Source organism: Sycon ciliatum, chromosome 2 (assembly GCF_964019385.1).
Source record: "Sycon ciliatum chromosome 2, ocSycCili1.1, whole genome shotgun sequence".
Taxonomy (NCBI): Eukaryota; Metazoa; Porifera; class Calcarea; order Leucosolenida; family Sycettidae; genus Sycon; species Sycon ciliatum.
In genome coordinates, this window is record NC_088644.1 from 10062408 (window position 1) to 10084767 (window position 22360).

Genomic DNA, 22360 nt, shown 5'->3' on the forward strand with positions numbered 1-22360 from the left:
CCAACAAAAATCACCATACTCAAACTACTGCTTGCTATGATTGCAGCCTCACAACACATGCACCCAGCAACACGCGGACAACACTGGCCAACAGACTAATCAGTTATCTGCCCAGGGCAGTTGAACAAAAAATAGAAGACTCAATAAGAGGGTTGTCTCATAAACCTAGCAGAGATCAGACTGAGATGGACTGACCGTGCATCTCAGTGGCAAATGAAATTGTACATGAAAAGTTGGAAATGAGAATTTTGTTCGCTTTTGTGCTTTGTCAACTAAACGGAAGGGGTCATTCTGAGATAGAGGCAGACATATTCGAAATAGAAAGAAAAAAATGGGTAAAACCTACTCCCAAAGACAATGTGTGTTTGTGTGCTGGCACAAACTCAAGGTATAGCCTTTGGCTTGTGGCTGCGCACCTAGATCAGAGCACCGAGTATGGTAAGGCTGGTGGCACAGCTCTGTACAGCAAATTGCCCCACCGCGCGTGTGCGCACACACATACTGGTACCAGAATTGCCTGCAGACCAGCGAATTTCAGTGATCGCTAGTGCGGGCAGTGCGGATAGTCAGGACTGTAAGCTACAGCAGAATTGGTCAAAATGAGGCGTTTTCGTGTCAGTTTGCTTCGTACGTCCATATCTACTTTGTGTGGAACTTCTTGCCAGACTTGGCGTGTTCGAGAAGAAGAGGTGCCGGCGCGAAATGACCACCCAGCTTAGCCTGAAGACCCTCCATGAGGTTGACATACTCGCCAGCGCCATAGCTGTCCAGGTAGCGGAATGGACCGCCCAAGAACGGTGGGAATCCAAGACCGAAAACGGCACCGATATCACCATCGACCTGGACAAGCAACCAACAGCAACAGTACATGTACTCGTGTATGCCAGGTTATCGCACACCCCCTTCTGCACACACTGTACTGTCGGTCGCCGAAGACCTGGAGGGTCAGCCTTGTAGCCTAGACCGTTCTTATTTTCATGTACTACAGCACATTTGAGTGACCGTGTATACCTTGATATGCTGTGCCTGGTCAAATTCTAGCCTGTTTGTTCTTCGGTACCCGACAGTACTGTGCAGCTAAGCTTAGCTTATGGCCAACAGTAGGCAAACATTACAAGCAGAACCCATTGCCGATAGACATACACCGGAGGGGGCACAAGAATAGATACCAGCTGCTTACCGGCGAGTTGAGGATGTCCTCCTGCAAGCACAGCACGGCCTCGTTCACGAAGCGACTGGCCAAGCGGTTCTGCACCATCTCGTCGGAGTGCTCAGTTCGCTTGTCTACGCTGTAGTTGGCCAGGATCTCCTTTGCTCCCTCATTGACCGGGCGCTTGCCCTTGCTCTTGCCTTCATAGGTTCATAGGAGAAGATACCCTTGCCGCTCTTGCGACCTACAGAGAATCAGGACACAAGATCGGAGTAGGACATGAGATACAGGCAAAGAAGCCAACACGACACAATCCCACAGCACTCATTTACAGATAGCAAAACAAATCGAGAAAGAACCGTACCAAGGTAACCCTTCGCGACCATATCCTTGAGAACGCCAATGTCCGCACCACCCATTCTGTGAAAAGTAGAAAAGGTAGCAAAAAAGGAAACATAAGTGACAAGGCAGCAAACACAGAGCGTGGAGCACACAGAGCACCAAAACTACTGGTAAACAAACTCACCAACCACGGCATCTACGGGTTGTAGCAACAGATCTTTTTGGAAAAAAATATTTTTATTTTTCATTGCTATCAGGTTCGGCCTCATTTCCTCTGTGCTGAGCTGCGCTGATGAGTCCACAAGGGACGAAACAGTCCTGTCCGCAGACTGAGAACTTTACAGAAATATATCAGCATCCTTTTTTATTGAGAGTCTAGCTGTACGGTTAGATGAGAAGGCAGCAATGCCGGTGTATCTGGTGAAGTAAAAACAAACAAACAAACACATCAGCATGCTGCTCACCTGGAACCGAACGCCTTGTGCAGGTCCTCGCTGACGTGCATGGCCACATCCAGACCTACCTCGTCAGCCAGAGTTGCCAGACCGACGGGGAAGCCAAACTTCATGGTGATGCGGTCCATGTCGTGCGGTGATACGCCTTCCTGGAGAAGTGCTACGGACTCTGCCAGCATGGGAGCAAGGGCACGAGTAGTGTAGAAACCAGGGCCGTCCTAAAGAAAAGAGAGCGGACGACAAAGGGTACAGGTTTGTACTTTGTAGAAGCATCACTGCACACTGTTTTCTCTCAAAGTCCTCAGAAGCTACTAGTGGAAATTGATTGTTGCACAGCATAGTATATGTATACTATGACAAGTGGAATGATGTACTATGTGCAGATACATGTGTACATCAGAAATGTCAGATGGGAAGAGGAGAGCGAGGCAGGGACGGTCAGGAGAGAGAGAGAGAGAGAGAGAGAGAGAGAGAGAGAGAGAGAGAGAGAGAGAGAGAGAGAAGGGTATGAGAAAGAGATGAGAGACACAAATAACTCTTTTGAAGTAGAACAAACCTTGACAACAATGACAGTCTTTCCCTGCTTCAAACCGACAGCAACAGCAGCAGCTACAGACAGCAGAACACAAGAAGCAGGGCGCATACAAAGCTGGACCAAGGTTTGGGCGCTCACCAGACTACGTACATAGAACATCCAGTACAGAATACATAAAACCCGAAAGGCAACCTTTAACCGTGCGAAATTGTGCAAGTGGATGTGTGAAAGCAGAGAGCCATACAAAGTTCGCACTAGTATGATCGCCTGGTGAACGCACCGCAACTGCAGGAAAGCTGCCTCATACAGGGCAGCACTCTGCCTGAAAGCTTTGGGCAGCGTTTCACACTTCCCTCAAGACTCTTGTATCTGTCTTGGAAATTTCATACTTGACATATGCTGATTTGTGCCTAGTGTGAAGAGGCCTATACGGACCTGTACACAAGATGTACAACATCAGCATGGATCAGCCAGCTTTACACGCGCCCCTCATTCACAAAGTCAAAGGTACAAATGCTCATGCAAGAGCACCCCGGTGTTTCAAATGAGACACCACAGGCCATCATTGCTCACCAGATGTGTCCTTGCTGGTCTTATCAGTGGTGATGATCTCCAGCAACGGCATCTTGTCCACGGGGGAGAAGTAGTGCATGCCGATGAACTAGCAACATACAAACATACAAACACACACACACAGTATGAGATTATCACAGCAGAACACGTTACACGTCACACTCAAAGGCATGCATGAACGGCATCTCCAGGTATTACCCAGCAAGCAGGTGTACGTGATCACCATAAAACCGAAAAGCCCAGCCCAGCTGGATAGCTTCAGATAGGCTGCAGTAGCATATGGTATAAGTTAAAGAACAGGATGTTTTCAGTGAAACGCTACCCATGGAGTTGCTCACTCTATGGGAAGGTTCTGCACTCTTGACTATACATATGATCAGAGGAGTTGTACTCAGGCACAATCCACATGACATGACTAGCATATCATCAAACACATAGACACAGTAATAGACATACCTTCTCTGGGCGCTTGCTTGCAGCAGCAATCTAAACATGAACAAAAACAGAAGAGGACATCAGCTGACCAAATATCCCACATGTATGCGTGTGTGTATGCGAGAGAGAGCGAGACAGACAGCGAGAGAGAGAGAGAGAGAGAGAGAGAGAGAGAGAGAGAGAGAGAGAGAGAGAGAGAGAGAGAGAGAGCACACACACACGCACACCCACACGTACATGGGTAGACATACAGGTAGAGTATTTTCACGCATACTCGAGTGGATACTGACCTGATGGATAGGCAGAGCCGATGTATTAGTAGCAAAGATGCAGTTGTCGGATGTTGCCTGTAGATGTATACAGAAAAGAGAAAGTTCACTTACACCACTTCCCCTAAATAATTTTGAAACCGAACTTTCTGGCGTGGAGCCATAGACTAACACTTTCTTTGGCAGTGCAATGCATGGCAAACACCACAGCACAGCAGTAAACTAACCCTAGGCTACTAGAAAGCAGCAATGAACACAGAACAAGGGACATACATGTACATGATTGTAGTACATAGCAGACTCAGCGGAGGACGTTCAGGTTGGTTCATCAGTTGTCTGATGATTGCCTAACGGCATGAAACTCAGAGTTACAACCAACCTGAACGTCCTCCGCTGAGTCTGCTATGTACTAAGCTGTCTCTGACATTGAGCACTCTCTGCAGCTCGGGGATCAACAGATTTGTACATGATTGTATATAATAACAAGCGAGGATGTCTTCAGAGTCAGGCAAGTCGGCTCAACAGCCCGTCGGCTACACAGCATGGCGCGAATTAAAAAAATAAAATAAATACTCACTGCTTCGACTTCCTTGACAATGCGGTGCTTCAGAGTGAGGTCCTCAAACACGGCCTCAATAACCATGTCAACATTGTTGAAGTTCTGCACACAAAGAGCATCACAGATTTGATACACACCCTTTGCAGCACGGACACGGCAGTTCCAGTATGATTTAAGCGTGAAAAAAGCAGATAAAGAGCATATAGCACAAAGCACAGTACATCAATCAGGACCACTCAGTTCAATCACTTACTTTGTAGTCAAGCTGTCCCTGCAGTTTAGACATGATGGTGTCACGTTCAAAGCTGAAGGAAACATGACAAGAAGAAAGAATAATTAGAGTGCACTGCACTTGTGTAGCCAGTAGCATTGTCATTTCCAGATATCTTGACATTAAGTTAAGCAGCAGACACTGCCGTGTGTGTGTGTGTGTGTGCGTGCGTGTGTGTGTGTGTGTGTGTGTGTGTGTGTGTGTGTGTGTGTGCGTGTGTGTGTGTGTGTGCGTGTGTGCACATGCGTGTGTGAATGGTATGAATATACACAAAGATATCATGCTCATACAAAACCAGCTTCAGGAGAGATAAGCGTACGTGGTCATTGCCTTCTTCTTTGCACGTTTATCGAATCTGCACATCAAGGACATGGCAACAACAAAACACTCATGCGACATAGTTTAAACTTTCTATGGACAGTCTTTCAAAAGTCCGAACAGAGAGGCAAGCAGAGCTTTAACAACGAGCTCCGCACTTTTTCAAATCTGACTCGGGGCTAAATTTGGGCTTAAAGTCACGAACTTGACAGGGGCAATCTAGGCCCATTCCAGAGGACGTTTCTCGTAGCAAAAATACAGAAATGAAATTCAATTATTTCTGGATAGGCTGTAGACCCGGGAGGGACATGTCATGCGCATACATGTACACCTCCATGTAGATGGTCAGAGACAGTAACTGTTCTACTTACCCACTGTAGATCTGTTGCTGACCGCGTGTGAGACCCTTGTCATTGGCATCCTTCAGGATGACGTTGAAGTTCTTCTGCAGGCTGACCTGTGCAATACCAGCACCCATCAGACCAGCGCCCATCACCGCAATATTGCTGCACAAGGAACACACAGATGCGTGCACACCCGCGCGCGCACACACCCGTATGCATGCACACACATACACACACACACACACACACGCGCGCGCTCGCACAGATACACAAATGTAAGTGCATGACAGCAGCTATTGGCTTTACTGCCTGTCTGACAATAGGTATACAGATGCATACTTGTGCAAATCTAAGGAGAACCAACACTAAAATATGAACAGCGGCCCCGATGAAAGGCTTACAAGCAACTAAGATAAAGGTAGACAGGACACTGATGAAAGGTTGCATGGTTTAAGCTATAGTTCAACGTACATGTACCTATCAGTGTCCTTTCGTGCATTTATGTGACAGGCTGACTGACACAACGTACACATGCAAACACAGTGATAGAACGGACACTGACCTTGTGGCACGCTCTGGCTTTCCAAAACGATTCTTCTTGCACTCTTGCTGCAGAGGATGAACAGTAACGAACAACACATAACATACCAGCTAAGCACACCAAACAAAACAAAGTCTGCTCATTTCTCGCACTTTGCAAACTTCCCCCACTTTTCTCTACTGTGTTGCAGGTGCCCCAGGTGTACTTTGAGTTGTTGCAAAACATTTTTTCCCCGATGATTACGGTCACACACGTCTTCGATCTCTTCCTCTTCTCCTGGCTCTTGTTTCATTCTCCTGGATGGTTACCATCAGCCAGAGGGAGAGGGAGAGAGAGAGAGAGAGGGAGAGACAGAGAGAGAGAGTGTGTGTGGCTATAATAGTCGGGAACTGTCAGTGTGCTGTTTACAACTCAGTAGATAACTCCTGTATGATACAAAGTAGGCATTTTGGCCCTGCAGACACAATATGTGACATGCTTTTTCAGATGGCTGGACTGTGTATCGGGGATGTTGGAGCAATGAACACCATACCGGGTGCATTCTTATAACAGAAACCTGAGCTGCTTACTGAGTTCAGCCAAGAGTACACAACCCCCAGGAGTTTTCTTCCATCACCAACATTGTCTCTTCGGAGTTGTTCTACAAGAGCAGCTTTACAGATACATATCTCCATGAACAGCTGAGTGCTTTCAATAATCAGTTACGGGCCTAGAATTCATGAGCTAATGGAGCCCGTAAAAAGTTCACAAATTTATGGAGGTGCCCTTAGACTCAAAATATGAGTGCTATGTGCGGGAATGGGATATCGATTTTATTGGTGCATCACATCAATACATACCTGACCAAAGAAGATGTTCATGAGAGCATTGGACTCACTGGAAGCACCAAGCTCTCCGAAGCCCTGCAAGCGGAGCAAACCGAAACACAAAGACTTGGCTACACAGGTAATCAAGAGACCATGATATCCAAATTCGGGTGACGTCCATCACACAGCTAACAGTGCACACATGCTGTGACACCTGGGAAGGAAGCGAGATTTAAGTGCATTGATGAACAGCTAAGGCAACTGATATACCAGACACCAAACACTCATGCACAAACTCATCTAAGCATACACACGCACACACACGCACACACACGCGCACACACACACACACACACATATACACACACACACACACACACCACAAGTGTACACAAACACATGCACGTGCACGAACACACACATACACACACACACACACACACACACAACTGGCCAGAACTAAATGTACATCATACCTTGCTCTCAGCCTCAAATCCGACCTCCTTCTTCTCCGCTCCAACACCAGCGAATGCAGCCTAACCGAGGAGGAAATAGTTCAACATACATGACAAGATTCACAACACCAATGCAAAAGTCAGCACAACAGCAGGTTGATACGGTTCTCGCGTGCCAGGCATGGCAAGATCAGAAAGGAGAAAGAAAATACTAGTACCAAAAGTCGGTGAACTGCTTCACTGCATGAAGCTTTCAACTCAACTTACATCGATGATCTTCAGCGGTGCAGGGTAGTTTCCTTGTGTCTTCTTCATCACCTGTTGTGCAACGATACACATGTACATGCACACGCACACACGCGCACACACACACACACACACACACACACACACACACACACACACACGCATGCACACATGTACACGCAGCCAAAGAAAAGATAAGCGAAGTCAGTAGACTTCAGTAGACATGTGCACCGACTCTAATGACAATGTCTTCGAATCCTCTACAGGGGTTCCTCAAAGAGTCGGTGCACTTGCAGCAACAGGACTAAAGACAGCAAGTGAGTGTGTGTACTACTACACACTCCATTTTCTACACTCCAACATCCTCCTCACCTGCTTAACAGCCTGATCTTTCATGTAGTTCCTGACTGCACCAAACTGCACAGGAAGCTTGTGCTTCAGGGCTATCGCAAACAAATGGCACACAATCAAAAAGAGAAAAAAACAACATGTCAACGGTAGAGCAATGAACAGAGACAAACTACTGCAACAACTGATCTCTTTTTTCACTCTATTGGATAAATCACTGTATGGTGACTGTTCCAGTAGATCCCGTAGATTACCGTTTGCTAGGTCGATGTATTGTGTGCTGACCCGGCACATGTGAGCATGATGCTAGTACTGACTAGACACTGTTAGGACCTGTCTAGACATGCGATTGTCTGTACCGTAGCATTAATCTAGTACATGCATGGCATGCAATACCTGCCGGATCATATGACGGAACTGGTTTGCTGATTGGCTGTAGGTCTGTTCGCTTTATGAGCTGTGCTTTTTGTTATAGTACCAGTTTCACTTTGGAGAGGAGAGAGTTTTTTTGTCTCTTTGGAAAGGAGTTTTTTTGTCCTGGAGAGAGGACAACAGCAGATTTGGTATGTCCGTGCCAAGGCACGATGATGTGTGCATACTATTACTAGTCTAGAGGTTTTCGTTCAGTTACGAAGAACAGAAATAAATACAGTCTTCTTTGGAGTCCAGATTCCGTGACCGAACAGTGACAGTGTACAAAACATGGATAAGAAGAACTCCTGCTATTGCGAACAAACACCATCGGTCCCTTGGTGTTCGCCCTAAAGGGGTTTGACTGTATCAAAGTCTTTGCTAAGTTCTACACAGCAGGAACAGTCATGAATGTAATGCAAATGATCAGCAGCTACTGACGGTGGAATCATAGGTTGTTGTTAGCTTGAAACTCACTGCCAATGGACCACGGACGCTCAAACTGCATGCTTCTCTTGATAAGCTGAGGCTTGGCGGCAAGAGTTCTGAAGGAGAATGGGAACAAAAGCGCATCCACATCCATATCAAGTCAACACAGTTCAGACTGACAACTGAACGCTAATGTACCGCATTTTCAAATACAGGCATCACAACGGAAATAAGAAGAGAAGCTTGATTTCTCTAGTAGGCGAGAAATAAGAGCCCTGAGGCCAATGAGACATATGAACAGAAAGAGCGACGAGGGCTACCTGCATACCTGGCCTGCTCAATGGCAATCTCCTCCAAGTATTCAATGTTGCGCTCCTCAATGGGCTTCAGACCCGGACCTAAATAACAAACAAACAAAAAGCATAACACATTATCCGTACAGGGCTACAGTACAACATCATACCTGTCCTGCACAAAATTAAATTGCCTCCCTATATAAATACACAGACACAGACAAAGGCACAGACAATACAATGTCCGCCACACACAAGCCACACACGAGACAATGTCAAAGAGGTCTCCAGGAGGAGCAAGTGCACACAGCACACAACAATGAATTCGATATGTTCCTTACCGAGAGGGCGAACAACAAAGTCAACGAGACCAATGCGCTTTGCCTTGTCCGGTCTGACATCAGATCCAGTCAGCATGATGGGCAATGCATCCATAAGACCAACCTGCAAGCAAAATGCAGTCAACAAATGTACATATAGTATCACACAAATGTAAAAGATTTCAAGCCGGTCATGATAAAATCGACACAATGCCCCCCCCCCCCCAAACAAGAGCCAAGAGCTCATAGCGAAGAGAGAGAGAGAGAGAGAGAGAAGAGAGAGAGAGAGAGAGAGAGAGAGAGAGAGAGAGAGTCATAGACTTGACAGATATCATAAAGTAATCATCTGCGCGCACTGACCAGTCTGGGAAGACGCTGCGTACCACCTGCACCGGGAAGCAGACCCAGCATGACCTCAGGCAGGCCTAGCTTGGTGCTCTTGTCACGGGTAGCAATGCGATAATGACAGCTCATGGCCACCTAGATGGGCACAAACAGTACACACACAAACACACACGCGCGCGCACACACACACACACGATGAATTTTAAGGGGCGGGATATACAGAAGACACAGGAATAACCAACCCAAAGTGCAAAGCTAGCGCCCCTGGGCCAGTTTCGATTACATCATCGTATTTGTACATGTGTACGCACAACCACATCCGTGCCACTTCCCGGGCGTCAAGGGCATGCAAGTTGAGGGCACTAGATACGCACACTGGGTCGGATTTCACCGAGCGCAACTGTACTTCAAAGAGGCACAATAGGCCAGACCTACCCTACTTGTAAGCACTTTCTTCAATATTCCCAAGCCCTAGACATATTACAGCCACTGCTTGTAATGTCGAGCTCAATTTCAAGGAACACAAACAAGCTCTCAAAAAATGAAAGTCACTTACTTCAAGACCACCTCCCAGGCAAGAGCCGTTGATAGCAGCAACAACCGGCCTTTCGCTGTCCTAGACACAGCAAGAAAAGTGAGTGAGTGAGAATGTGTGAGCGAGAGAGAAAGAAAGAGAAAGAGAGAGAGAGAGAGAGAGAGAGAGAGAGGAATCAGAATTTATATTCTTATACCAGTATGTAGATGCATGGCACATGTAAAATGAACTCCGGAACCATTGCATCCCGTGTGATACAACTTCTCCTGTAGGGTGGTTGACCTTCTTCATGGCTATGTCCACGAGAGAGAACTTAACTTGACCACAATCATCCAGAAATTGTACGAATACGTCCTCGACATCATAGGTAATTGAAGAGAAGTACTCCAACACATCACCAGTATCTCCAGGTGTGTGCACGAACGATCAGATCAATCGCAGGGAATCAGCAGGTTCAAAGTCGACCCTAGGTTTTTTTCGAGGGGCTCCATCTTCTTCATGACTCAGGTCACTTGCCTAAATGAAGAAATGGACATGTCCTACTATAACTCTAAGCACTTTAGCCAAAACTTGACTTCTCTATTCAGTTTGATAACTCACCTCAAGCGTCTGCATGACTTTCTGGCCATCGCTGGAAATTTTGGTCATCTGAAATCAAAGTCACAGCCAGAGAATAAGTTGGTACTCATTGGTTGACAACCATTAACAGAAACCACAAGAATGCGAGTGCAACCACATGCCAGTGCGAGAAAGAGAGGGCGGGAAAGCGGAAGATACATGTATGAAGAAATCAAGAAGGTAATAATAATGTCACACGGGCGTAGGCACCTCTGGTGGTGATACTACACGTATAGCCATCTACTATTCCCAGCTGAGCAAAAAAAGTACACATAAAAATAACTCACCGCCTCCGAGGTGCCAGCAGATGCCAACATGCTGCAAAAAAACCATACACAAACGTAGACACACACCTGGCTGGAAAATGTCATGGTTTAATAGTACCTAAAATGTAAGAATACATGCACTCATCACTGCTGCACATCACTGCTGCACATCACTGCACAATTTACCTAGTACAGCAAACCAATGTCCTGTGAAGTCATGTGAAGTCATGCAGCCTGGCTTACTTGATGTCAGCACCAGCAATGAAGCAACCAGGTTTCTTGGAAATCAAGACGGAGCCGACGACATCAGCGGCAGTCTGCTTGCTGATGCGGTCAAAGGCACTGACCAGCTCATCGTTCACTTCTTGTGACAGAACATTCACCTGGACGCAGAGACACATGGCAAACATCAGTAAAGCAGACGTCATAAGCATTGACATCAAACTTCTCAATGAAGAGTATGGAGGAGTATGCTACTGTCGTGGACATGGAAATCCAGTCGATTGACCGGGGCCGGCGCCCTCAGAACGTTACATTGCATGCAGTGCACAATCATGTATTGTTGATCCGTTGCGACCAGCAGCGCATAATGCATGTGTGCGCTGCATACGTACGGCTGCATGGCCAGCGCCCTGGGGCCGCTAGACGTGCGATCGGATTTCCATGTCCACGACAGTAGCAGCAGGGTGTGATGGTGAACCAACCATATAGGGGCTGCCTCTTGCTCGGCAAAGGTCCACAAGACTACCACAAGGGCAACAACAAGCACCTACAACGAATAATATCATCAATAGGCGGCAACCTATGGTATATGCATCCGAAAGGTAAGTATACCTTCCGCAGGAGTAAGGCACGCACACTCGTGTGTTTGTGTGTCCGTGTGTGTGTGTGTGTGTGTGTCCGTGTGTGCGTGCATGTGTGTGTTTTGAGAAAATGGATTTCAAGGCTCGACTCAAATGTGGAACATCTCCACACATCGCCCATGTATTTGCAAGAGAGCAGCACACAGGCACATGTAGAGTACCTTAGAGCTTGGCGAGTTCATGGAGATAACAGCGACTTTATTCTTGACCTCGACCGACACATGCTTGCCAGCTGAATTGTACCCAGATAGACACAGAGAGAATAAACACAGGCCCATTAGTGCAAGACACAAGCACATGCACTCAATAGGTATTGTATTACAGTAATAGCATATGCACACGCAAGGGATTTTCCCCACACAGAACGGCATCAAAGTCTACATGTATACCCGGATCCGAGCGGAAATACATTCCACAGAAAGCAACTTAAAACACAGCACACATCTGTGGTTGTTCCTTACGCTACAGCTATTGCAGCAAACAAAACCACCCATGCAAACCACTGCATCATACATACACATTACGAACAGTATGCTTACTGTAGAGGGAGTTGAAGCGGGCAGCCCCTGCACAACATCGAGCATTCCAGGAAACAAGAAAGCACACAACAATGCATTTCATACACACACATACATGTAAATGTAGCAGGATGACTTTTGATGTGCATCGACGAGTAGTGAAAGAAGTCATAGGGACTTCTATAATTACATTGAACACTTCTTGTTTCGCTTGTTCCCTCAAGCCCTGTGTACACATACTAGCCACACACACAAGGGCGGCTGAGTGCGGAAGACTGTCAATGTCACCCATTTCAGCCCCGACCATACGAGCGCCTAATGAACGAGGCAATGAAGAGTGCAAGAAAGCCTATCCTTGAATAGCCAAAGACCTGTACTTCTTCTGTGAGTACCAGGCCCCACCGGAACTGGTCCGGTTGATCAGGTCATCGCCGGACCAATGTTTTGGCCATGAATGTGTGTTTACTGCTGAGGAGGTCATGTGTACCTGGCATATCATACACAGAGTATGAAAGGCTATGGTTTGGCCGCGCTAATCAAAAACTGCTTCTGGTGGTCCAGAGCACAGCTGGGGCCAAAGAAATCTGACCCTCATGGCTTCCAAGAGATCAGTACTGCGGTCAGGCCAATGCAAAATATCAAACTGCATGCATGTCCCCGAAGAGGATATTCACTTATTTCCGCAGCTGCAAAGTGCAGGGGTCAGAATAGAATACAACTAATCCAACCACTGGCAGGAAAGGCAGTGCTTCTTTGGTTGTGCAATTTACGAAGCAAGAAGTACTGCCATTGTATAATGTACTCTGTCAGCTGCGGTTGGCACACAATGAGTATGTTTCTACCTCGGTGTGTGTGTGTGTGTGTGTGTGTGTGTGTGTGTGTGTGTGTGTGTGCGTGTGTGCTTTTTGTTATGCTTCTCAGAAGAATTCCTGAAAACAATGATTTCGATTCGAATTCAACTGTTCAAAAATCGCAGAGCCACGGAACTTGAATGCCAGTGGAACCATGCGGCTCTGTGGCAGCAACGATGTTTGTCACGTGTCATGGAGGACCAGAAATGCAGTGCAACCCAGACTATAGACAATGACGGGAATAGCATTGTAAAATTTCTTGATTCCACAGAACGTGTGGCGACGAGGAAATCATTTCCAAATCGCAGTAACAATTAAGTCACTCCAGAGCGTTTTGTGGTGGATCCATACATGGTGCATATAATTCACACTCATACAATCATGTAGTTCACAGATATTGAGTCAACGCAAACCTGCACAAATTGATCAAATATTTCACAAGTCCTCATACTAGTATAAGGTAGGTCAAAATTAATGTGGCGTGATGACGGTGCCAACGTTATCAGCGACCAATGGACCAGAATGCAACTCGTTCCCCTATTGCTACTATTAGCAGCCAAGATAGATTGTTGCCCAAAGGGCCTAGGGGGCTCATTAAATTCGTACGCGGGACAACTACGTCGAGAGGTCACTTCTGGTTTCGCACAAAAAAATCTCTCTCAAAGTATCACCCACTCACCTGCTGTGCGACAGGCCAAAGTCGCCCTCATGCGGTTTAGGTACCGCAATGACGCCATGGTGTTCTAGAGGCTCTCCTCTCTGGCTGCAACCAACTCTCCACTTCACAAGAAGCTTCAGAAGAAAGTGAATAAAAGTTTGGCAACCTTGGCAGAAGATCTCGAATGAGCAAAGCTCAAAAAGACAAAAGTCAACACACGAAACAATCCGGAGGTCGATTTGTGCTACATGTACGAAGAGTCAACCCAGCACACACCTATCTCGCTGACAGTGATGAAAGGTCAAAGTAAAAAGTTGAAAACGCGAACTCGCGTTTTACTACGACCAGTGTTACAACAGATTTAGGTGTCTGATTCTCCAACCATCACTTTGTTCAAGCCGAAGTAAACTCGCGTTTGTCGTTGTGTTGTATCAGTCTGGTCAAGTACTCTTCATCCGGCGGATATGTGTGAATAATAATAAGACCACTCTTGATCGAGTGATGAGTGACGGCGCTTGTCGCCTGGTCACTGTCGATGAAGAACTAGCAGAATAGATTAGTTACTAGTAGTTGTCCAGGCGGTTGAGTGAGACGATTTACAATTATTGATGCTGATGCAGTTTTTCGTCAACTAGCTTTGGAAATGTTGGCAAGAAGGTACATTTTTCCTGATTTTTTACACTAAAACCTGTGACATGTCAATGTCTAACTGATGTCAATGCACAGGTACATAACTGTCATAAGATAAGGAGTTACTGCTAGTAATTACCTACATGTAGTCTACATAATACAGACAGGATATACATGCATGATCATACGTGATTGTACACCTACAAAGGCTACAGAGCAGTGCACTCTGGGTACAAATAGTTGCAATGATCCTACTCCGTACAATCATTATAAAAGTACCAGTGTGATTTCACTGAGTATATGCCTCGTCCATTTCTTGACGTACTATACACAGATACATACGCATGCGTGCAGTTGTGTTTGCCTGATCGATAGCCGCATTGGCATTGCGACCAAGTCGAGACATTCTAGAAGATTGCTGCATCATTATAGTACCGGTAGTTGATGTAGAAAATTGCTGCAAATATTCATAACCCGTCTACTTCTGGCGCTCTGCCTGATATAAACATACTCGGTCCTATCAAATCAACCGTTCAAGAGTAATTTCCCATGGCATCTCAGGCAATCTCAATGTTGCCCGCTGCACCCACAGTACACAGACACTATACAGTGTGCACCAGGTTCAGGACATGCAATCCCATCCTTTATTCATAGTGGGCTGTAGGGTACGGCTGAGGAAATACAGGCCGAGTTGGTGCCCGTTGTGAGCCCATTACTGCAACAGGGTTATCTCAATAATTATTTACACCATGCACTCAACATATTACTACAGTAGTAGCAATCTCGCAATCTTTTCTCATGCACATGTCACTCATAGTCTGTGTGCGCAGCAGTGCCTGTGCATATCTTGCTGTCACCTGTCACTTGCTCTCTCCCTTGTGTCTTGACATGCACAAGATGTACGTACATTGGGAGGGCTGGCCAGCATGTGATCAAGGAGACCAATGTATGCATCCGCCAGCTACCTTCACTGACACCACTTGATGGCAACGTATAATGCTAGACTGTTTGAATTAACGGCACATGGAATATGACTGCCGATAAATTGATAGCAGCGGATAATTGCAATCGTCAAATATTTTCTAGAGTCAAACTTTATGTCTGAAGTCATGTCTCATGAATTACCGGTGCTGGTTTTTCTTACTTTCTGCCTATTGCACCATGCAGCTCAGCCAGGAGTTACTGCAGTTAGCACTGACCAACAGCCTGACCATGCTTCATCTCAGCCTCCGCACATAGTGCAGGTGATAGCAGACGATCTGGGCTGGAACGATGTACCTTTCACTAGGACAGATGCGTGTGCCATCCTCACACCCACCCTCAGTGAGCTAGCTAGTCAGGTGAGTTTGAAGTGCGATGGTACAGGTGGTGTCAGTGATATTCTGAAACTGCAGATGCAGCTATTGTTTAGGATCATGCGGACTACTGCTGCCTGAGTCGTGCGATACACATCACTGGCGTATCTGGGTGGTTGTTCTGGATATGTTGTTGCTGATCTGACTAGGCCACTCTGTTTTTATTTAGTTGTTTTTGTACCCAGTCAGACGAAGTCTTGATTCTTCTTGAAGTTTCATTGATCTGTGTAAAATGGTTTGGGTGCACATATCCACTCTTTTGTTTCTTACCCATAGCTGTGTTTTGCTGTACAGTGTTGTTCACGTTCGCCTATCTCTGTGCCATGGATGTGCTGTGTGCTGGTGTGCATGCATGACTGGTATGACTGGACAGGGTGTCGTGCTGCACAACTACTATGTGCAGCCAATCTGCACGCCGACACGCAACTGCCTGATGAGTGGCCGCCATCCCGTGCAGACCGGGCTGCAGCATGGCGTCATTCGGGACTCTGTGCCCAATGGACTGCCGCTGAACGAGACCACCATTGCCCAGATGATGAAGAAGCTGGGTTATGCAACTCACATGGTATGCTTCTTATCAATACAAAGTTGTTGACTAAATTGACTTACTACTCGCCTATTGTTATACATACTACAGACGCGTAGCCCGCATGGGGCACGGGGGAGGGGGGGGGCACATGCACTCCCCTACAAATTTCGACAGACAGTCCATTTCAAAACTATAGACGCGTACCTAGGCAAAAACCGTTATGCCAGCATCTATACCACATAAAATCTGTGATCACTTTGTGCATAATTTTTTCCAAATTGGGCGTCTGTTATCCAATCGTTTACAAACTATATGAGAGTAATTGTGGAGCGGATCTGAGCAATATTCCGAAAACTATTCTCAAAAAGTTCCAGCCAAATTTGAAATATTTCAAAAACCCTACGCGTCTATAGTTTTGAAATGGACTGTAGGTTCAGCATGCACATAATGACCATAAATGACATGCTCCAGGCACCCTACATTATATGCAGCCATGCACCCCCCCCCCCCCCCCCCCCCCCTAACTACATGTAAGTTACTACTGGTCGAGGTCTGAGTGATAGAATCAAGAGTAGTTAAACAAGAGTGTGCAACTCCGGATCTCTCCTGCACAATCTGCAGATACCCCCGCCCGTGGCGGAATTTTTTGTTGACGTCACCTTTTTTCAGAAGAACGCGCATTTTGCCCCAGAGCAGTGTGAGAGCACGTGCTGGACACCGACTTTGTAATGTAAAGCCCGGCCAAGTGCACGAGGCAAAACTTTCCAAAAGACTCGCAGCGCGTGCATCGTCGAAAAGATTACGTCAACAAAAAATTCCGCTGCGGGCCAACCCATCCCGGAGTTGTACACTCTTGTTTATCTACTCTTGATAGAACTTATCTGAAGGTCCTTGCAATGTGCTAACACTAAAAGCTAACTTGACCACTCCACAATTCGCTCTTGGCAAGCCCAGTCTACTGGCACACCACCACCATCTCCTACTCCTCTGCGCAATCACTTCCGTACCAGCTCCTAGTGCCTAATTACGTTGTACAATGTACATGTCATGTACCCTATTTCATCTTCTCTTTGAAAACCCGCAGATTGGCAAGTGGCACCTGGGCTTCTACAAGCCGGCGTACACTCCGCAACGTCGCGGCTTTGACACCTACTTTGGCTACTACACAGGCAATGAGGAGTTTTGGAATCACACGTCGCCGTGCTGGACTTGTGGAAACTACACGGCCGTAGACCTGCACAGAGCCACACCGACAACTGAGAGTCCAGTCCTAGACCAAGCAGGTACTGTACTGGAATCAGACTACTGTAAAAGCCATTGTTCTAACGACGCGCATATATAACGATTTCCCGAAATTGACTGGTTTACGGGTACCAAAGGTAACGATTCTCACGCATTCTCAACGCTCAATAGAACAGTATATGTATCGATTTCTGTTAGTGGTGAAACGAATATTCGAATATTCGAACATTCGTTCGGTTTGTCACATTCGAATATTCGTTAAGTCACATTCGAGTATTCGTTACGTCACTTCGAATGCAGTGCATGTACAGTACGTACATGGACGCCGAACACGGTACAGTGCAGTGCGTACAGCCTGCCTGTGACGTTGTACTGCATGCATGCACATGTATGTCCATACTGGACTGCCAATGTTGCACATAACATTTATGAACTTCGAAGTAGCCTTATGTGGCAGTATATTTTACGTGGCACTACCGTTTGTCATACCTAATAATATATTAGTATTGACAATATCCATCAAATGACTGAGAGGAGGGCATGTGATGTAATCTGTGTTACCAAAAGAATATTCGTTCATTCGTTCGTTAAGCTGAAGAATATTCGACTAGTAGGTTTTGACATTCGTTTCACCACTAATTTCTGTATAACGATTTCTATTTTAATGACAGATTTCTCCTCGTTAACTCGTTAGAATTAGCACTTCGTTATATAATTATAATAATGGCTTTTACAGTACCACGTGCTTTGACCTTAATTTTGGCTCGGCTAATTTTCACATCTGCAGCATGAATTTAGAACTATATGTACTAGCACAAGAGTTGATGCTCTTTGCACTCACCGAGCAGCGTGACAAGACTGACAGTTGATCTTGTGCAGCCTGCTCATTGCAAGACCGCTATGAAGCAGGTTCATTGCTGCAAGGTAGTGAACTAGAATCTCTGATGGGTACTTGTACTCCTCTGTCCTCAGGTGTGTACTCTACAAACATGTTCTCTGACGAAGCGGTCAACGTCATAAAGCAGCACGATGCATCAACACCGCTGTACCTTTACTTGCCATTTGAAGCTGTGCATGGTGCGGCGAGCTGTGACCCGGACTGCTATCGCCCCGCTGGTGAGAACCTGCTGCATCTTGAATGGATTTATTCAATTGGATTACAATGTAGCTGTGCCTTGATCCACAGAGTGTGGTGGCGTCCCTACGGATGCGGAAAACTCGGCCTCCAGCGAACCGTGAATTTTTCAGCGGCACTTCTAAGAAGCATAATGACTGGTCTATAAGAACTGTATTACCTGCATTCCTTGTTCTTGTTTGAGCTTGCGCGCAATGCATGGACGTGCACCCAACAATGATTAAGCACATGTGCACACATGTCCTGAGGGGCTGTTCAGGCCATTCCCGTATCAAGGCTTCTTTTGCTTTTGTGTCCGGCTCCAGGCGCTTAGCTCGCACAGGACATGGGGGGGGGCACGTCTCTTGATCCACAGAGTGTGGTGGCGTCCCTACGGATGCGGAAAACTCGGCCTCCAGCGAACCGTGAATTTTTTAGCGGCACTTCTAAGAAGCATAATGACTGGTCTATAAGAACTGTATTACCTGCATTCCTTGTTCTTGTTTGAGCTTGCGCGCAATGCATGGACGTGCACCCAACAATGATTAAGCACATGTGCACACATGTCCTGAGGGGCTGTTCAGGCCATTCCCGTATCAAGGCTTCTTTTGCTTTTGTGTCCGGCTCCAGGCGCTTAGCTCGCACAGGACATGGGGGGCACGTCTACCCCCCCCCCCCCCCCCCCCATAAAAAGTTCGACCTAGGTTCAGCATGCACACAACGACCATGAATGACATGCACCAGTCATCCTACACGTACATTGCATGCGGCCGTGCACCCCCCCCCCCCCCCCCCCCCACACACACACACCCATAAAAGGGGGACCAGCTTCGCCCCTGCAGCTCAGTCTTTGCGCCGCATCCTCTCCGCTTCTGTCCTCTCGTGCTCTTTGTCTCAGACTCTGTTGTTGACTCGTTTGACTCCATGGTCCACGATCTCGTTTGCGTTCTTCTCTGATCTAAATGTCATGGGCATTTGCAGGCGATCTGCTACAAGCGCCAGACTACTACATCAAGCAACAGAGTCACATCGAGAACATGTATCGCCGCACGTATGCAGGAATGGTGGGTGCACTGGACGATGCTGTGCGGAACATCACCGCCGCACTGAAGACCAAGGGCATGTGGGAGAACACGGTGTTTGTGTTCACCACCGACAACGGAGCGCCGGCCAGCTTTGACGGCGCCGCCATGAACAACTGGCCGCTGCGCGGAACTAAAGGTTAGCGTGGGTGTACAGCGGTGTGATTTGTTTTCAGTGGAGTACATATGCTCCATGCACAGACTCCAGAGCTACTTATACATGTACAAGGGTGAAATAAAGCCCGGTCACTTGTTGCGCTCCAACTTTTCAACAATTCATGGTACTTTTTGCGACGCGACATGCGACTTGCAACACCTGCGGTCAAGCTGCGACAGCGACGCACGGTTCACAATCTCTTTGGTGTGTGCGGCATCCCCATGCACTACAAGTAGTAGCACTATGCATGTGCAGTTGTGCACTGCATGTGCAGTTGTGCACTGCACGTGCACCCAAAGTAGAAACCGTGCTCCGTTTATGTACGTCACACGTCGCATGTCGCAAAAGTTGAACTTTCTTCAACTTCCGAGACAGGTGCCTTGCGACTGTACGTGGCAGCTTGCGACAGGTATTTTCTTGTCCCTACTGTCCCTAATCGCGTGTCGCGTCGAAAAAAGTTGTATTGTGGATCAGCCTTTGGTTTTCAGCCCTGGTCTGCCCAGAATATTGAAGTGGTCACTGGTATCTACCCTTCTTGTTTTCTGCATCCGTCCAGGCTCCATTCCTCTCTTGTACAATGATGGCGCATTGAATTGAAACACAGCCACGCTGCCTGTACCCCTGTGTGCTGTTTGCAGGAACACTGTGGGAGGGCGGCGTCAGAGGTGCTTCGTTTGTCACTGCTCCTGGTCGTATCGATAAGTCTCTGATCGGCAAGCTGAACAACGAGCTAATGCACGTCACGGACTGGTTCCCAACGTTTGTACACCTCGGATCCAACAATCACACGCATGCCACAGCCCTGCTGAAGGACATGCAGCTCTATGGCGTCAATGTCTGGGACACCATCTCCAAGGGGGCTCAGTCCGGCCGAGATGAGATACTTCACAATATTGATCCGCTGACCGGGCAAATGGCCATACGATCCGGTGACTGGAAGCTCATGATCGGCATGGGCCCAGCACGCTGGTATCCGCCCGCGAACATGTCCTTGAGCGACGGAGTGGCTGGCTACCGACACCAAGATATCACCATCCTGGATGCGCATACCCTTGGTAAGTCTAACAAAGTCCAAGACCCCCCCCCCCCCCCCGGGTTCATGTGTGCACAGCTTCACACCATCATACAGGCAAAGTCCATAGCCACGCAACATTTACCAGTTCCCCAGGCGATTTGAAATGTTGCATCTACATCAGTATGATTTTTATTACAATAGTCATGCTACTGGTGCTTATGTACTGTTGGGGCTATTTAGTAATGTGTAGGTGGAAATTTCAAATTTGGTAATAGGTAGAATGCCAACATGTTAGTTGTACGGAATACTGAACAGACATAGGTCCATTGTGTGTAATGGTGTTCATTGATGATCAAGGGGATTCCATATCCCAATGCGTGCACTAGTATCCAGTCCTCGGTAATGTGGCACTTGCGTCTCATCATGCGTGCAGCGCTGATTTTGATCTGTGTTCTTTGTCTGTACATTCAGGCTCCTTTCATCAGGGCGACGATGCCGAAAAACTATACCTTTTCAACATAACCGCGGACCCGTACGAGCGAAACGAAGTGTCTGCATCCTTTCCCGCCGTCGTGTCCAAACTGTCGGCACGCTTGAAAGCCCTGCAGGGCCAGACCGTGCCGTGTCGGTACCCAGATCCCGACGATAACGCCAACCCCAATCTGCCGGGTAGGAACGGGGTCTGGGAGCCATGGATGAAGGACGATGTGCCTGCCTGACACAGCACCAGTCTCATTGTGATAAGACCATCTGTACTCTGGGGAAGAGCTGCTCATGTCCATGTTTCATCAAGTATGTATTTGTATTAAATTTGTATTTATTTTACATCGATATCAAACGGGTGTGCCTTCAGCTACTAGTCTCACCGTGCAGTGCTCTGGTTTATGTTTCATGCAATCATTGAACCAGTGGCACAGCCCAGAAATCTAACAATAACTAAAGTCTATTGCTTTCTGCTACTTGTATTTATTTCTCTATCCTTTGCCATGATAATTATTGTGTTGCTATGTGTGCGAAGTATATGGATTTCACTTATTTTTGTGGAGCCTGCCCTTATAATAATACAAGTACAAATTGTTGTAGTGAGGGTGCAGGGGGGGGGGGGGGGGGGGGGGGTCAGTGAGAAAGGTCTGCATGTATAATGCAACCATGTACATGTACTTCGAAACATCCTCATTCTCCATGGTCGTTCATAATATCATTTGTTGTACCACACTCCTTCCTCTCCAGGCTACTGTACATGGTACTCTGTGGCTTCTTGCCCTCAGCAATCCCGGTAGTCTCTTGTGTGTAGTCTCTTGTGTGTAGTCTCTTGTGTGTAGTGTCTTGATTGTCTCGTGCTGTCGCTTGAAGTGTTTGTGGATTGCGTGCGCGCTGGCTTCCTCTCACCGCTTACACCTGTACATTTACTGGCATTACTTACATTCACTGATTCAGCTCTTCAAAGTTAGTTTACTGAGCCTCCTGTTGGAGACGCAAGCA

General features: G+C 47.0%; 2 protein-coding genes across 3 annotated transcripts; one reads left to right on the top strand and one right to left on the bottom strand.

Moving 5' to 3' along the window:
• Positions 1-99: 99 nt before the first annotated feature.
• On the bottom strand, positions 100-13964 carry LOC135808599 (trifunctional enzyme subunit alpha, mitochondrial-like). Its single transcript, XM_065321814.1, is given in 29 exon segments — positions 100-840; positions 1181-1348; positions 1351-1394; positions 1515-1570; positions 1957-2165; positions 2504-2556; positions 3056-3143; positions 3512-3541; positions 3781-3837; positions 4337-4420; positions 4572-4623; positions 4909-4944; positions 5279-5413; positions 5814-5860; positions 6632-6694; positions 7075-7134; positions 7321-7371; positions 7672-7742; positions 8536-8603; positions 8816-8885; positions 9122-9224; positions 9461-9580; positions 10002-10061; positions 10581-10628; positions 10886-10916; positions 11108-11247; positions 11889-11959; positions 12267-12293; positions 13776-13964. Coding segments are annotated over 29 exon segments (2301 nt in total). The 5' UTR covers positions 13834-13964; the 3' UTR covers positions 100-639.
• Positions 13965-14216: 252 nt separating this feature from the next.
• LOC135808601 (arylsulfatase B-like) lies at positions 14217-21913 on the top strand. Of its 2 annotated transcripts, XM_065321817.1 has the most exons (8): positions 14217-14411; positions 15552-15724; positions 16113-16304; positions 17353-17551; positions 18483-18626; positions 19606-19845; positions 20502-20918; positions 21350-21913. In XM_065321817.1, the coding sequence occupies exons 3-8, from the start codon at positions 16173-16175 to the stop codon at positions 21595-21597; spliced, it is 1380 nt and encodes a 459-aa protein (XP_065177889.1). In that variant the 5' UTR covers positions 14217-14411; positions 15552-15724; positions 16113-16172; the 3' UTR covers positions 21598-21913. The 2 variants fall into 2 exon arrangements, with proteins under 2 accessions (XP_065177889.1, XP_065177888.1); XM_065321816.1 differs by lacking the exon at positions 14217-14411 and having other exon boundaries at positions 15412-15724.
• Positions 21914-22360: the final 447 nt, after the last annotated feature.